At 37.2% G+C, this 18,386-nt stretch overlaps 1 protein-coding gene across 1 annotated transcript; it reads left to right on the top strand.

Moving 5' to 3' along the window:
- The first annotated feature begins 14,496 nt into the window (after positions 1 to 14,496).
- On the top strand, positions 14,497 to 16,315 carry LOC110895129 (F-box protein At1g67340). Its single transcript, XM_022142411.2, has 3 exons — positions 14,497 to 14,906; positions 14,989 to 15,151; positions 15,309 to 16,315. Exons 1-3 carry the CDS (start codon positions 14,656 to 14,658, stop codon positions 16,041 to 16,043), a joined length of 1,149 nt encoding a protein of 382 aa, XP_021998103.1. The 5' UTR covers positions 14,497 to 14,655; the 3' UTR covers positions 16,044 to 16,315.
- Positions 16,316 to 18,386: the final 2,071 nt, after the last annotated feature.

The following is an 18,386-nucleotide window of genomic DNA, read 5'->3' as shown; positions in this document are numbered from 1 at the left end:
TTTCTTGCTATTTACGTAAATGATATAGAATGAATCTTTCTATACTAATAAATAAAAATTTTTATCGGACACGTGTCGCTTTTTTTTTTGCTTTCTCACCTTATTTTTCTATTTATCTCTCATCTATACTATATAATAAAAGAAACCACTTTGAGGACACTTGTCATCATATTAGGCCATCTCTTATAAATAATTATTATTTTAATTTAATCTCTTCTAATTAATTATAGATAACCCTCCTATTAAATATTATTTAGTTTAATAACTTATGAATAATTATTCTTTAGTTAAATCTCCTTCTCATTTATAATATTATTTATTTGAATTAATTAGAGTTAATCACTGTTTTCGTCCCTGTGGTTTGACAAAAATCACTATTTCAGTCAATTAGTCTAAAAATTGCGATTTCAGTATGGTTTCACTTTCGTAACTATTTCAGTCCACCTCGTAACCATTTTAGTCCCTGTACTTAACAGAATAATGGATTGAAATTGTTACGAAAGTGAAACCACATGGACATAAATGGTTACGAAAGTGAAACCACAGGGACTGAAATCCCATTTTTTAAACTAATGGACTGAAATAATGATTTTTGACAAACCACGGGGACGAAAAAAGTAATTAACCCAATTAATTATTACTTTTATATTTATCTATTTACTTCAAATTCAAACTTAGTTATCTAATTTGATCTTAACTATATATTTGAACGTTTTGTTTAGTTTGGTATCAAATAGATTTTACGAAACTTGAAATAAAATTAACTAACATTATTTATCATTTATATATTTACGAAGTTTTAAATAAAAGGTTACATTTATTGAGACTTCGTTAACAAATTTTGCAACAACAGAATAATCTATTTTTATCACGTAAACCAAACTTTGTATTAATATATTAAATATTTTTATTTTCACATATACAAAATTACATTTACTCGACCCATGTAATACATGAGGTTTTTAATATATAACTTTTTATTATTTGATATATAAAATTAGATTTATTCCATTCGTACAATACACGGGGTTTTTTAAGGATATATATTTTTTTATTATTTAGTACAGAAAATTACATTTATTCAAACCGTGTAATACACATATTTTTAAAGATGTAATTTTTTATTATTTGTTATATAAAATCACATTTATTCAACCCTTGTAATAAATGGGGTTTTTTAAGTATGTATTATATTTTATTATTTAGTAAAAAATATTACATTGATTTAACCCATGTAATACACGTGGTTTTAAAGATATAACTTTTTATTTGGTATATAAATTACATTTATTCAACCCATACAATATGGTTCTTATAGATATAACTTTTTATTATTTAATATATAAAATTATATTTATCCAACCCATGCAATAAAGGAGGTTAAAGATATATTGTTTTATTATTTAGTATATAAAATTTATTTATTCAACCCGTGTAATACACGGGGTTATAACCTAGTATTAAATAAAATAATAATTTTAAACAAAAATATTATATAAGAATAAATATTTAGATAAGGATAATAATTTGTTTTTATTTTGATCATATTAAGTAATAATAATAAGAGCAAAATTACGATTTTGGTCCCTGTGGTTATATCATTTTTACCCTAAAAAGAATTATTTAACATGTGAGCCCCAACGTCTTTTTTTTCTAACCCTTTGGCCCCGAGCGTCTTTTTTCCTAACCCTTTTGGCTCCTAACATTTAATGGATGAGGTTAAGACTAAATATTAAATAAAATAATAATTTAAAACAAAACTATTAGATAAGAATAAATATTTAGATAAGGATATTATTTTGTTTTTATTTTGATCATATTAAGTAATAATAATAAGAGTAAATTACGATTTTGGCTCATGTGGTTATATCACGTTTACCCTTTTAGTCCAATAAAGAATTTTTTAACATGTGAGCCCCTAACGTCTTTTTTTCTAACCCTTTTGGCCCCTAACACTAACCTCATCCATTAAATGTTGGAGCCAAAAGAGTTAGAAAAAAAGACGCTTGAGGCCAAAAGGGTAAGAAAAAAAAGACGTTGGGGGCTCAGATGTTAAAAAATTCTTTTTATGGGCTAAAATCGTAATTTACTCTAATAATAATAATAATTTTAAACAAAAAGTTAGATAAGAATATAAACGTTTATTTTATTATGATCATATTAAATAATAATCATAATTTTAAACAAATAATTAGTTAAGAATACATATTTAACAAAGTAAAATGTTATCATAATTAAATAGTACATTAAAGTTCATTTTTAAAAGATAAATCTTGACTATTTATTATATAAAATTATATTTATGCAACCCGTGTAATACACGGGGTTCTAACCTAGTTTATAACATATAACATATTAATTTAATTGTCTACAAAAGTTATACTTTCTTTGTTACAAACTTTAATCATATTTTGTAATTACATGACGTTTAGCTAAAACACAAATAATTTATTAGTTTATCTTATTAAAACCGCAACAAAATTGTTCTTTATTAGATAATGTGTTATTAAGGAAGTGTTCAAACATAAATTTTCATTAGATAATGTTTTATATTATACTAAGGGAGTTTGTTTGATAATCACAATTTATCAATTATCATATACCATCAAAGTTTTAGTTGGTATTTCTAAAAAGGTTTATATTACGACTCACAGTTATTCACATATGTATGACACGTATTTGTTCACTTCATCACAAAAGTTGCTTCTTGATCGCTCTAACTTTTATAAGACGGAAAGATAACTTTGTTTTCTCTTAAAAATCTTTACTTCTAATCACTTGGATTCGTTTCTAGTTTTCCATTTTGTCTATAACTCTTTTACGTTATTTTTCTTTATCCAAACTACATAATTACCTATTTTGTAAATCGGTTATAAAAATTCTTATAAATCTCGATGGACGATAATTACATAACAAGCATAAGTATAAGTATAATAACCGGTTAAACACACGTACCTTTAGTTTTAAGAGTAACAAATAAAACTACGTAAACCCTACCAATCACTATCTTTTTTCTAGGTTATACGCTAATAATTTCACGTAAATGTATTATACGGTTCTCATCGTTTACTTTCCTTACCAATCCTAGTGATTGCTTGAATACAATCAAATAAACAAAATAAACAGAAACCAGGACGATCAAATAAACACAAAATGTATTATAAGGTTCTCAATCTAAATTTGTTTCTCATTAAAGACATTAATCATTTCATATACAAATGTATTATAAGTTTCTCATCATTTGTTATTTAAAACCATATGTCCATATAGCCCAACCTTGTGTATATTTTAGTATAGATTATCTTGTTTGGTTTTAATCAATCACGCATAAGAAATATATTTAATTTAATTTAAGTGGGAAAATGGTCGTAATCCAAAACAAATTAGGCATGGGAGACGGCGGGCGGGCGGCCATGACATCGGCACTTTAGGAATATCGCATTCACATATTGATTTACTCCCCTCTCGCTTTCACTATAGTAAAGGGGAGTTTTATGTTTAAAAGCCAGAAGTTTTGGGATAAAAAATATTTTTTATATTTAACAAACCTGTGTTTGTCTTATTTAATTTACGAGAACGAGTGCTCGACCTTAGCTCTTTCTTATTTTCTAATAATAAATCTATCTATCTATATATTATTATTACACACATATCACATATACGTGTGTTTTAGTTTCATTACAACAAAACAATAAATCATTATAAATACACATGTAACAAATCTAAATATTTTTTTCAATACAATAAGTCATTGGGGAAAGAAGAAGAACACCTCCCCCTCCCATGATGGGGTATGGTATAATCGTGGAGTTGCCCGACCTCCCCGACTTCATTCTCTTTCTTCTATTCTCTCTATCTCTCTTCATTGGGCGCCGGTGGGTGGTTGGGGACGGGGAAGGCAGCATACCTGTGACACCCCAGGAAAACCAGTAAACGATACAACTTATCTAGCTTCCTCAGTAACCGCATGCTAAATTTCGGGACGAAATTTCTTTTAAGTTGGGGATAATGTGACAACTCGAATTTCCAAGATTTCTATTTTTGCATTTATTGCACGTTCATGTATTGTCTAGTTGTTTAATTGTACAAATAATTGGCTATGGAACTGTAACGTTTTGATACAATAAGGTGCATTCTGTGATTATGCATGGTTATGTGTAATTGTGATAAATTTGTTAAATGCATAAACTTGGTGGTGAAAATATGAAATTCCTTTGAGATGGTGTACATGTGTAAAATATGATACTTAGGGAGGTAGAGGGTAATTAGTGAAATCCTAGAGATACTTAACCCTAATCCCTTTTCACTAATCATTTGCACACAAAACAAAGCACGTAGTTTCATTCTCTTTGGTTCTCTCTGGAAATCAATCATCATCATCACAAGTTCTTAATCACGCTTGATTATCCTCTTTCTGTCTAGAATCAATCCAAGGTAATTATTAATGATTTGTTATTGTTCCTGATTGCTTGATTATATCAATTCTTGATTATTAGAACACTTGTAAACCCTAGCTTTGATTTGATGGTTCTGTGCTTTAATTTGATTCTGATGATTGTAATATGATGGTGACTAGTTGTGTAATGGTTTGTTACATGATATGCTACAATTGTGACTGATAATTGGATTAAAATGGTTGCCAGTGTATGTATTTAGGGTTTCACGATTGTATGAACACAAGAACATAACTGTTATGATCTTTGATTCTGGGCAATGATTGGAATTCACGTATTGTTATTGTCAGAGTTTCGTAACCCTAATGTAAGTGCCTGAGTTTTGAGAGGATGTTTATGATCCGAGTTTTGCTTGTTAACATTGTCTGAGTTTCATGATCTTTATGTGATGTCCGAGTTTTAAACCCTTGTCATATGGTCCGACCTTTAAGCTTTGAAAAGGGTCCGAGTTTTATAAGTTAAACATGGGTCCGAGTTTGTTATCACACATGATGTCCGATGTTTATGTTATAACATGTTGTCCGAATTTCCTAAGTGATGCCTTTGGGTCCGATGTTTAACCCTAGGGGGAGTCCGAATTTTGGGCCTTAGAGCCTCTAGTCCGAGTTTGTTGGACTTAAGGCTGTCCGATCTTTAATCAATGAAGGGGAGGGGTTCGACTTTGTGACCCATGCCCCCTTGTGTCCGACTTTTGAACCAAAACCCCCTGATCCGAGCTTTAAACACCCCTAAGGTCCGACTTTTGGCCTAGGGACTCATGATCCGACTTTTAAACAGGGGAAGCCCCCCCCCCCCCACACTTGTCTGTCCGAGTTTAGATGGGGCAAGACCTGTCTGACTTTATGTGATGATAAAACGAAGCTGTGAATGTATGTTGTAACATGTTGAATCTGTTAAGATATAGTAGTTACTTTGCTAAGCCACAAACGCTGTAAAATATGCTATGTATGTTAATATGATTAACTCCGTATGATAACCACGTTGCATGAATTAACTGTAATACGGTCCTGACTAACTCTGATGCGCATGTGATCTATGCAAATTGTATTAATCCAGCTACGAGCGGATGTTATTGTTAGATTAAAATGAGAAAGCCCTTATGTGAAACGTGGATTCTGTACGAATGTGATTAACTGACACTGATGCATGATATCGATTGTCAAACATGCTCTATGGTGTTAACTGCACGAGAAACTTTACAAACCTGAACTGATTACTTGTGAGTGCATAACATAACATACCGAGCAAACCAAGGTGAGTTCACACTCTTACTAAGGCATGGGATTCCCAGGGCACGGGAATTGGGATTGAAGGAATGAGATTGAATAGAATCGTACTTACTCTATTACTAGACTACCATACCATCGTCCTCGGTTGTGCAGGACACATACGTAAAACCTACGTATACTTATGCTACTCGCTATCCTCGGTTGTGAAGGATACTCACGTAAAACCTACGTGAAATTATACTCACTACTGCCTCGGTTGTGTCAGGCACTTACGTAAAACCTACGTAAACCCCCGCGTACCCCTATCCTCGGTTGTGAAGGATTACTTACGTAAAACCTACGTAAACTTGTACGTGTTACTGTTCTCGGGATATGTAGAACACTTATGGTTACGAATAGTCTAGTGGTTATACAACATGGGAAGCCCCCACCAATAGAACGTACTATCGGCCCAGTAGAGCCACATGTTACAAACGAATATACTATTACGCATTTACTTTCTGTGAACTCGCTCAACTAGTTGTTGATCCTCTGTTACATGCCTTGCAGGTCGTTAGATACATGGAGCTTGCACAAGGAGGAGCTGGTCGTTGTGGGCTTGGATCGTGATTGTTTGTTAAACACTTTCAGACATTACATACTTATTTATGTTGGGCTTTATCTATACGCTTCCGCTAAACAATGATAACTTACTTATGTTTTGGAAACACCTTTCATATGGATTTGGTTTGGTTTAATTGCTATCACTCTAACTGTATACATTGTTCTATATGATTGGTGGCTTGATCCTGGTCAGTCACGCTCCCAAGCGGTGATACTCCGCACGTGGATTTTGGGGGTGTGACAGATTGGTATCAGAGCCATTGGTTATAGAGAACTTGGTTTTAATATGGGGAAAACGTTTTTATTAAAACGAGACTATAACCAGAACAGTGCTCTCAACGATCCACAACGACGCTTCGCTCCACGTGCAAGACTCAACATACTAGGTAATAAGGTTTATGTTTATTACCTGCATGCTAAAATTGCATAGAACTTTGCTCGTAGTATGCCTAGATTACACTGCTCATTACTTGTTATTGCTTGAGAACACCTATGTGCTTACACTCTTCTGTCATCGCACTATTCGCGAACCTTTCTCACTTATGTTGCCTTTGATGTGAAGATCAATGGCCGGACGAATTAACATGACACAAGCCCAGTTGACGGCTTTCGTTAATGAACAAGTTGCTGCGGCACTTGCAGCTGCTCAAGCAGGTCAACCCGCTCAGCAGCCCGTCTGCACTTTCAAGAACTTTATGGATTGTCGTCCTAGCACATTTAGTGGCACTGAAGGAGCGGTTGGACTCCTCCACTGGTTTGAAAAGCTCGAGTCTGTGTTCGAGATGTGTGAATGCCCTGAGGCTCGCAGGGTCAAGTATGCCACTAGTACTTTGGAAGGGATCGCGTTAACTTGGTGGAACACGCAAGTGCAGATCTTAGGGTTGGCAGCTGCAAACGCCACCCCTTGGAATGACTTCAAGGAACTGATTAAACGTGAATACTGCACTCGGGAAGACATCCACAAGCTGGAGGATGAGTTTTATCATTTGAAAATGACTGGGTCAGAAATCGAAGCTTACACTAAACGGTCGAACGAGCTGGCCGTGTTGTGCCCAACTATGGTGGACCCTCCAATCAAGCGCATTGAGTTGTATCTCAAAGGTTTGGCGCCAGAGATTCAGAGCCATGTGACATCGGCTCATCTTGACAACATTCAGGCTATTCAGCGCCTCTCTCATCGTATCACAGATCAGGCAGTGGATCAGAACAGACTGCCTAAACGTATCAGCGCTACTGCTACCGCTACTACTTCTGCTACACTTGCTACTCCCAGTGACAACAAGAGAAAATGGGATGGGGATTCTAGCAAAGGATCAGCTTCAGTTCAGTCACAGGTTCAGCAGCGAAAGACTGACAGTTACCAGAGTCCCAGTCAGCATTCTTCAGGCAGTCACGGGCAGGGGGGATATCGAGGGAACCTCCCAAAGTGTAACAACTGCAACAGACACCACAGTGGCCAGTGTAACAAGGGTCGCTGTCAAAGATGCCTCAAGATGGGTCATGAGGCCAAAGATTGTAGAAGCCCTCGGCCTGCGAACCAGAATCAGCAGCAGCCACAAGCACAGCAGAATCAGCAACAGGGCAACAAGGGGTGTTTTCATTGCGGCGCAGAAGGGCACTTCAAAAGGCACTGTCCTCAGCTAAACAGAAACCAGAACAACAACAACAATAACAACAATCAGGGAAATGGCAACAACAACAACGGTGGGAACAACAATGGTAATGAAGCAAGGGGTCGTGCATTTGTGTTGGGGCAGGGTGATGCCAGAAATGATCCCAACGTAGTTATGGGTAAGTTTCTCCTCGACGATATTTATGTTACTGTTTTGTTTGATTCGGGTGCGGATACGAGTTATATGTCTTTGAAAATGAGTAAATTGTTAAAACGTACACCAACACCCCTAAACACCAAACATGTCGTAGAACTAGCAAATGGTAAGAGTGTAGAAGCCACGCATGTAGTCAAGGGTTGTAACATCGTTCTAGCGGGTCAGATCTTCTCGATTGATCTTATTCCAATAGTTCTGGGTAGTTTTGACATCGTCATTGGCATGGATTGGTTATCCAAGCAGCAGGCAGAGATCCTTTGTAAGGAGAAGATCATTCGTATTCCTCGTTCGGGTAAGGAACCTCTCGAAGTTCAAGGCGACAAGAGTGGTGCTGTGGTTGGCATACAATAGGACTTGACTGATTACTTGTAAGTGCATAACATAACATACCAAGCAAACCAAGGTGAGTTCACACTCTTACTAAGGCATGGGATTCCCAGGGCACGGGAATTGGGATTGAAGGAATGAGATTGAATAGAATCGTACTTACTCTATTACTAGACTACCATACCATCGTCCTCGGTTGTGCAGGACACATACGTAAAACCTACGTATACTTATGCTACTCGCTATCCTCGGTTGTGAAGGATACTCACGTAAAACCTACGTGAAATTATACTCACTACTGCCTCGGTTGTGTCAGGCACTTACGTAAAACCTACGTAAACCCCCGCGTACCCCTATCCTCGGTTGTGAAGGATTACTTACGTAAAACCTACGTAAACTTGTACGTGTTACTGTTCTCGGGATATGTAGAACACTTATGGTTACGAATAGTCTAGTGGTTATACAGCATGGGAAGCCCCCACCAATAGAACGTACTATCGGCCCAGTAGAGCCACATGTTACAAACGAATATACTATTACGCATTTACTTTCTGTGAACTCGCTCAACTAGTTGTTGATCCTCTGTTACATGCCTTGCAGGTCGTTAGATACATGGAGCTTGCACAAGGAGGAGCTGGTCGTTGTGGGCTTGGATCGTGATTGTTTGTTAAACACTTTATGACATTACATACTTATTTATGTTGGGCTTTATCTATACGCTTCCGCTAAACAGTGATAACTTACTTATGTTTTGGAAACACCTTTCATATGGATTTGGTTTGGTTTAATTGCTATCACTCTAACTGTATACATTGTTCTATATGATTGGTGGCTTGATCCTGGTCAGTCACGCTCCCAAGCGGTGATACTCCGCACGTGGATTTTGGGGGTGTGACAATACCCCAAGAGGCTTGAAGGGGATAGAGGATGGGGATGTGATGTGAAGGTTATGTTGAGATGGGATTATTGACAACAACACCTTAGGTTGGGTGGTGTGGAATAGAGACTTTAGGGGATTTATCACGTCACGTAAACGTAACATCAGTGCCAACTAGATAGGGGATCCATTGTTAACTAACTTATACTGGGATAAAGCCTCATAAAGTCCCTAACATCATTAATCAATAGTTTTTTATTTAAATTTATTTTAAATCAATAAACTTTATATAAAAGATAAGTATTAAAACAATATAAAACATAAAACTTTCATTATGAAAAAAAATTACAACCCAACTTAATTAAAACCATACATAAAAATTTAACTAAAATAGACTGCTTAATATTAAAATGGACAAGCAAATTTCTCCAAGCCGAAGATGACGGAAACTTCTTTTCTGATATAGTTGGTACTCGGCACGGGCCGCCTCAGTCGTTTGATCTTCAGTTATGCCCTCTTCGTGGTTCATGGCCTTGATAAAAAGCCTCTCCAAGTGCTCACAGTTTGTTCGCATCATAACAAACCCTCTAGTAATGTGATCCAAATTACGAGGGGATGCATTCACTTGTTGACGAAAGTGTGTTAAAATCGCATTCCAAGTAGAGAGTCTGGAGGGTGCCCTTGCTCCACAAAATGCACCCAACTCGTAGCTAAAGCGATGTCTTCTTCGTCTGTCCATCAGTTTGCTATAAAATGGTTCAAACTATGAAAGAGATGATTGATTTTGTAGTATGAAGTTTAGAGAGTAGTGGTAAAAAATGGTAAAAATTGCGTATTTATATAGAGGAGAGTGAGGAATTTAATGGAAAAAAAAACTTTTTTTTTAATACGTATGACCGTTCAACGGTCAAAAGTTAAGTTTTCAAACAAATCACCCGTTGGCGCCCGCGATTTGGACAACGAAGGACACGATAGCGCCCCCTATGGTACTTAGGAGATGGTGTTTGGGCGCCAACGGTCCGACGTGGCTGGTGGCACCACTCAACACCGTCTGCTCTTACAGCCTTACATACATATGTGTATGTTATGTATATAAAAATCATTTAACTAATTTATGTATATATTTTATTAACCGTTTACCTACACATGCGTATGTTCTATACATCGACAAAATGTGTTCACACACAGTTTTTTGTTCTCCCCGTCCTAAGGGGTAACTTGTAAATGCATTCAATGTAATCGTAAAAATGTGGACATTAAAGTCACATAGGCTGACAAACCGTTATATTGGGCATTCGTTTTAATCCCAAAAATGTTTTTTTCGCCGGTAAGAACATCTTATGGGGGTCTCTGATCTTTGTGCATTCGTTTTTTGATCCCTAAAGGTTTATCATTGATCCATAAATGAGTTTTCGTATCTTTTGAACCTACTCAATTTGTTAAGTTTAAATCATTACCAAAAGGTGATGAATGGCACAAGCTTCAATTGACTGTTATATTGTACTAAAACCAAATATATTAATGTTTGCACCATGACATTTTTGCATTAAGATGTAACAAAAATTCATACTTATCATTCCATGTAGCCTAATCAAATGTGTGGGGCTAGCTCACTTGGTAGAGGCTCTTGCCACTTAGTGGAAGGTCTTCGGTTCAATCCCAAACAAGGGTGATTTATTTGTAAATATAAGAGCTTGGAAGAGTAACGTTAGCCATTCAAAAAAATGTAACCTAATCAAATCTAATTCATGAAGTTTTAAACTTTACACTACAAAAATATAAATTCCTAAAATAATTATAAAAGGTGTGATTGCGGATTACAAGCATAAACAATGCTCATCAAAACTAAGACCGTGTGTAGTGAGGCGTGTTTTATAAAAATTTTTCAAAAAAAACGCCCTATAACGCCACGGTAACCACTACACCCGGCGTTACCGAGCGTTATTTTCGAAAAAAAATCCGTTCGGCGTTTTAATTAAAACGCTTAAAATCAGGGGGCCCACCTTTTTTACCGTTGATAAACGGTCATATTATATATTTATTTTTTTTTAATTTAAAATATTACCCACTATATATATATCACCCCACATTCTCACCTTTTTTATAAAAAAAACCCACTTTATCTCCTACTTTCTCTCCCACTTTTCTTCTATTTTTTTATAAAAAAAAACACCCACTTTCTCCTACATTTCTATACAATCATGCATCCATTCCGACCCCCTTTTGGTGTCCCCGCAAGACCCACGAACCCGAACACAACCCAACCGCAAAACCCGTATAACCTTCAAGACATGGACCCGAGCTTTTTAACGTACGCGGCTTACTTGAGTGGCGCCACTCCGTTTGTGCCTCCCACTTTCGGCTATGGTCAAGCCGGCGGGTCTCAACCGTCACAACCCGAACCCGAACCCAATGTCGATGTCGTGCCGGAGACGCAACCCGAACCGGAACCGGTGCAAGATAAATCGAAACGCGGTAAAAGGTCGCATAAGAAGAAGGAAAAAGACGTACCTCGGCGTACAAAAAATATCATTAAATGGAAGAAGGAAGAGGAATTCACGTTGACTCGGGCGTTTCTCGACATTTCGGAGGACGAAGATACCGGTAACTATTTTATATATATTATTTTACTTATTTTGTTACTTTAATTTTTAACATACAACTTATAATTTTTTTTTTTTAATTTGTAGCAAACTTTCAAACGGGCCCGGCTTTTTGGGATAGGGTTCGTGCACTCTTTTTTAGCACGTGGGGTCAAGGCGAACATCGGGACAAAGATTCCATTTCTAGCAAATGGACCGACATCAACAACAAGTGTCATGTGTTCCAAGAAGTCTACCAACGTAACTACGATACTCGCCCGAGCGGTGAAAGTGACGTCGGGGTTTTAACGAAGACTTTGGAGGAGTTCGAGAGGACGAAATGCCCTTTCACGTACTATAAGTGTTGGGAGCTACTACGAAAAAGTCCAAAGTGGGCGCTAGTTAATCCAATGACGTCTAGTAGTAGACGTCGGGCTAAAAGGTCAAAAACATCATCCTCCGTTGACCCGTCAACTCCGACATCGGATGCCCGCAATGTTGATTTAAATGAGGCGGTGGACGTTGACGAGGGAATTCAAGAAGAGTTGGTCCGACCCACCGGTAGAAGAAAGGGAACCGGGAAAAAAACGGTCGAGTCGTCTTCCGATCTCGAGTTAAAGGAAGATTTCGAGGAGATGAACCGTCGTCTCCAAGACATTCGCGACCTCGTCCACCAACGTTATGAGATTATGAAGGAACGAGTGGCCGAAACCAAAAAATTTAACGAGATGCAAGAGGCGAGGCAAATGGAAAAGGACATTGAGTTTTTGTCCAAACCTATCGACCACCTACAAGGCGATGCGTTGATCCTTGCGCAAATGCGTCGCCAAAAAATTAGAGAAAAATATGGACTCTAGATCATGTTATTTTTTTTTAACTTTATTTTAATTTTTTCAGTTTTTTTCTGTTTTTTTTTTAATTTCTGTTTTTTTTTCAGTTTTTTTTTATTTTTATTTCAAGTAATGTAATTTTTTTTTAAATTAATGAAGTTTTTTATGTTTTAAATTAAAATAAATAATTGTGAAATGATTGAATGGGGGGGGGGTTTATTGGCATAATGCCTCACTACGCCACTTTTGCTATAATGCCCCATCGCTGACTAGGACGCCACGTGTCGGATAATGCCCCATAATGGGGGCATTATAATGTATTAGCACTACACATGGTCTAACAAAAACGGTAAACACTTCAATATTAAGTTTTGGACATGTTTTTTCCTAAGACATTTTAACACATTGAAGATGACATTATAGCATTGCCAAAAATGAATGTCTAATATTCTTGGAATTAGATAAGATGTAAGATTGGAATTAGATAAGATGATATTTAAATATATCATATTTTTCTGTAGAGTAAATAATATCTGGATTAAAAAACTCATGAAAACCATTAAAACATATAATCAACTTTTAAAAAAGAATGGTGCAATGGTAATCACCTGATTCTTTTTTAAAACAGACATCAGGTACCATAACCACTAGGGATGGCAATGGGTCGGGTTCGGGTCGGGTATTGGTAATCCCATACCCATACCCGGTTGTAAAATCGTGTCCCATACCCGACCCAATACCCATCGGGTATTTGTCGGGTAATTACCCGTCGGGTACCGGGTATACCCATTAGTTTGTTTAAAGATATACATTGTGATTTCCAAATACATTTTTTACTATTATAATTATTATTTATGAAACAACTATTATAAATTAAAAATATACATTACATACATATAAGTTTTATCATAAATTAATAATAACTTTATAATATTTATACACTTATATGTATATACTTCACAACATACAAAATATAAATACTATCATCAAATACATATGCTAAAAGAAAAATTATGTTTCATATTATGAACATACTAAAATAAATCACTAATAGATAAGGGTTAATGGAAAATAAAAATATAAATTAAAAACTTGGGGTATATGATCGGGTATATAGTTCGGGTAAACGGGTATGTGATTTCGGGTAATCGGGTCGGGTATCACCTAATCCCATACCCGACCCATACCCACGAAAATTTTTAAAACTAATCCCATACCCGGCCCAATACCCGTCGGGTATCGGGTATACCCGTCCCATTTGTATCGGGTTTCGGGTATACCCATCGGACTCGGGTATTTTTGCCATCCCTAATAACCACTTGAGTATTACATGTTAATTAAACACAAACTGTATGATACTGTAGATTAGCCATAGATAGTCGATTTCTCGCGCGTAGCGTTAGTTTTACTGAAAAACTATTTTTTAGTGTAAAAGTAGTATATTTTTAAGAGTCCAGCCCTCAACGAATTTCGTTCAAGCCCAGGATTAGCAGTTTATTAATTAAGTTAATGGATTTTTATAGTTTAAAAAGTAAAAACTAACACATGGAGTAGACTTGTATGTACAAGTTAGACAAAGCGTGAACGGACGGACGGCAGGATCTGGTCAACGCCGTTTGACCACGTTTTTGCTTTTTAGTCTTCACATTCTTCTTACAGAGCAGATAAGGACAAACAACGGTAGAAATGGATGGCAGTATCGTAGTTAAGTCGCCTTTTAAGGACAATTTTATATTTTATTCCTCAAATGTTTAATTTAATATTCAATGGTGTCATTTTTATTGTGTTTCATCCTGTCTCCTCCTCCTCTCTCTCTACTCTCTCTATATATATAAGCCCTCAGTTTTTCTCCACACACAAAAGTCATATCCCAATTATACACACACATTTCTGTATCTATATGTGGTTCTAAAGATCAAAGGAAATGAAAACCAGAAGGCTTTCTTATCCAAAAGTAAACAATATGTGTTGTGACAAGAGAAAAACATACTGTAACTTCTCCGGTGAAAACACGTGCCGGAAAAGAGTAAAGTCGTCGGCGGGGACACCGGCCGCGACTGTTTCCGGCCAGTGTGATTATTTAGACACCCTTCCAGACGACATCGTTTTGTTTATCCTCTCTAAACTTGGCTCAACCGCCAGCTGTCCTGCAGATTTCATCAGCGTGTTATCAACGTAAGGATTAGAAGAACAATATTTTTTTTTTCACAAAAGTTGTTAAATTTGTACCTAATTTCTGTTTTTGTTTGTTGTGTAGATGCAAGAGGCTAAACGCGTTGGGTGTGAACTCACTCGTGTTGTCTAAAGTGTCTCCGAAAACTTTTGTGGTTAAATCGAAGAACTGGTCGGAATCCGCTCACCGGTTTTTGAAACGGTGTTCGGATGCCGGAAATGTTGAAGCTTGCTACACACTTGGCATGGTTAGTACATAATTTATAAATCGATTTGATAATAAATATTATGCCTCTAGATTGTCCCGGAAAGTTCTAGAATTTAAGAATTGTGATTTAAAATTTACACGGGGCGTGACACCATGGTAATAACAAAAAATAACAGAACTATTTTTTGTTGACACAGATTCGATTTTACTGCTTGCAAAATCGAGGAAGTGGAGCATCGCTAATGGCGAAAGCCGCGATTAATTCACACGCTCCAGCGTTGTACTCGCTAGCGGTGATTCAGTTCAACGGTAGTGGAGGCTCCAAGAACGACAAAGACTTACGCGCGGGTGTGGCTCTGTGTGCGCGTGCAGCGTTTCTCGGTCACATTGACGCTCTTAGAGAACTCGGACATTGCCTCCAAGACGGTTATGGTGTACGTCAGAACATTGCTGAAGGACGACGGTTTTTGGTTCAAGCGAACGCTCGTGAACTTTCATCCGTGCTCTCAACAACCCCGTCCGCGTTGGTTCCGGGTAACTGGATGACGTGGAACACGTTACCTAATTTACGTCATGGAAACGTTGTGGGACTGGGGTGTCCGTTGCTTAGTGATTTTGGATGTAACGTACCCGCTCAGGAACCTCATCCGGCGAACCGGTTCCTTTCCGAATGGTTTTCGGATAAGGACCTTGGTTCTGGTCTCCGGTTATGCTCACACGCTGGGTGTGGGCGGCCGGAGACCAGACAACATGAGTTCCGAAGATGTTCGGTTTGTGGGAATGTGAACTATTGTTCTCGTGCGTGTCAAGCGCTTGACTGGAAAATCCGTCATAAGATGGAGTGTGCACAAGTTGAGAGATTGGTTGATGACGGTGACGGGGATGATAATGACAATGTTAATGAAGATGACGGAATGTTTGTGGAGAGCTGAAACGTTGGCCGGATTTATGTATTTTGACGGTAACGGAACTTGTTCGACATAACGGCATTTGAAGCAAAGTTATGTTGGGGTTACTTCATCGGGAACTTGCTTTCTTTAGACGTTGGACGGAATATCGACGTTAGTAAGAGAAGTAATTTACTTTTTTTTTTTCTCTTTCGAAAATGGGTAGCAATTTTTGTACAATATATTTTCAGTGTAGCTGCCTTTTTATATTTAAAGAAAATCATTAAAAGCTCTTAAATTGAAGAAAATTCAAATCTGAATTGATGCTTAATATTTACAAGGGCAAGCGTTATACTTGCGAGGTTTCACGCTCCCTGCATCATTCATAGGATAGGATGAATAATACCCGAACCTGACGGGTATCATTTAGGACAGGTATACTCGATACCAAGTGGTGGAGCTTGACCAAATGTTTTGGGGGGCGGAAAGTCATGGTAACCAATTTATATATTGTATAAATATGTAGGCAAAATAATTGGGCGAGCGATCTTATGTAATTTTAAAATTTTCGGACGGAAAAACAGAAATTTTACACTTCTAACCGAAACATTTGGGGGGAGGGGGGGGGGGGGGTTGCACCTCCCGGTTCCCACTAAGCTCCGCCCCTGCCGATACCCGATAAGTATTGGGCCAGATATGGGTCATTCAACAGTAGCGGCGCGGTGTTATTCGCCACCCCACACCTACACGTCAACTTTTATCCCCGCGTCATCTCCGGGACCTTTGTTTCAAATATCTAGCGGTATAGGGGATTACGCTTGCACCATAGATTTGCGGCATTCCTCAATCTCTTGCAGTGACACCTAAGCATTCCACATCCTCTATCATGTGAGTAATTCATTCGGCGAACGCCATAAACGGCAAACCTAATTATATTTACACACTAGTCTAATCAACATACTAAAAAACTTAACACTAAATCCGAAGTGAAAGCCTAAGTCGCTAAGCGACAATTTTTGACCTGAAACTCTACTCATCGCCTTATTGTCTCCCATTTTCATTTTAAGGTGATTGTCTCCTGTTCTTATTGTCATCGTTCTCTACAGTTGCTCATCGTCTCATTGGCCTCATCCTCCGCTACAACATTGACATTCATGAAAATGTATTATTATGAAATGCGTCTGCATTTTAAGGCCTAAAAACTTGAGACCTAACATTGTCACTTTCTTTTTCTACAAATTTGAACCGGATGACACCTTAGATAGTTGGGATGTACACATCGCTTGCCGCTCGCTTGGAAAATGTTTGTTCGGTTTTAGGCTCAGTTGTAAACGAGTCGATCGACTTGGCTTGGGTTGTAAACGAGCAAATATCCACTCGGCTTGGCTTGGCTTGGCTTGGCTCGGCTCGTGCACAACTCCAGTTTCCATTTAAAAAATTATGTTTGTGTGGTATATGTTTCAACTGATCCATCTCAAAGCACAAATATAAGATCTCAGAAGGACCTTGATCACACGACAATTCAAGATCTCCATAAATTATATCATACCTAGGATATAATTTAATACCTAATTGAAATCGACTCAAATGATACTTTTGCTTGTTGGGGCGGACCTAGGTTATAGGCTGGGTGGGCGCATCCCTTGAAAAAAATAGTGTATTTTACAGGCAAAAATCCCGACCGCACCTCTTGAAATATTGGTTAAGACTCACATTCGCACCCCCAGTAAATAATTTCTGGGTCCACCACTATTTGCTTGTAATTTAGCTATGAAAAATCATGAGGATATGAACCAAAAACTTGCCCCAATGATGCAACTAAAACATGATTGTCCAAAGTGGCAATATACAATTCAAGCAAACAATGAATTATCTCATAAAACAGACTTTTACAAGGTCGATAGTTTATACACCTCAAGGTGTAGCAAACATGTTGGGTTTAAATGTTTCATCGTGTGACAGTGAGGTGAGAAAAATAAAATTATGAAATGTAAGTCTCAACTAGTAATAAGGCTACGCGCGTTGCGGCGCGGGTACATCGCAAACATCAAATAGATTAGCGTAAGCGTTATGTAATATGTTAACCATATAAAAACGTGTGTTTTGGCGTATCCGATATAATCAATGTAACTTATATAAGCATTTAAATCAAATAACAAAATCCAAACCGGGTTGGTTCATTTAGCGGGGTTCCACCTAATTACTACACAACCCTTACATTTTCATTAAGACTTAGTGGCATCAATACGCATAGTGTCTCGTATGTCAAATCATAAACCAACTAAAAACGTACATAAAAAATAAGCACGAAAACGTATTATATTTGACCATGTTCATTAACATGAATTTATATTGACATGCACATATAAAAATGAGCATGTGAGAAAA

Source organism: Helianthus annuus, chromosome 12 (genome assembly GCF_002127325.2).
Source record: "Helianthus annuus cultivar XRQ/B chromosome 12, HanXRQr2.0-SUNRISE, whole genome shotgun sequence".
Classification (NCBI taxonomy): Eukaryota; Viridiplantae; Streptophyta; class Magnoliopsida; order Asterales; family Asteraceae; genus Helianthus; species Helianthus annuus.
This window is presented reverse-complemented; position numbering and strand designations above follow the sequence as displayed.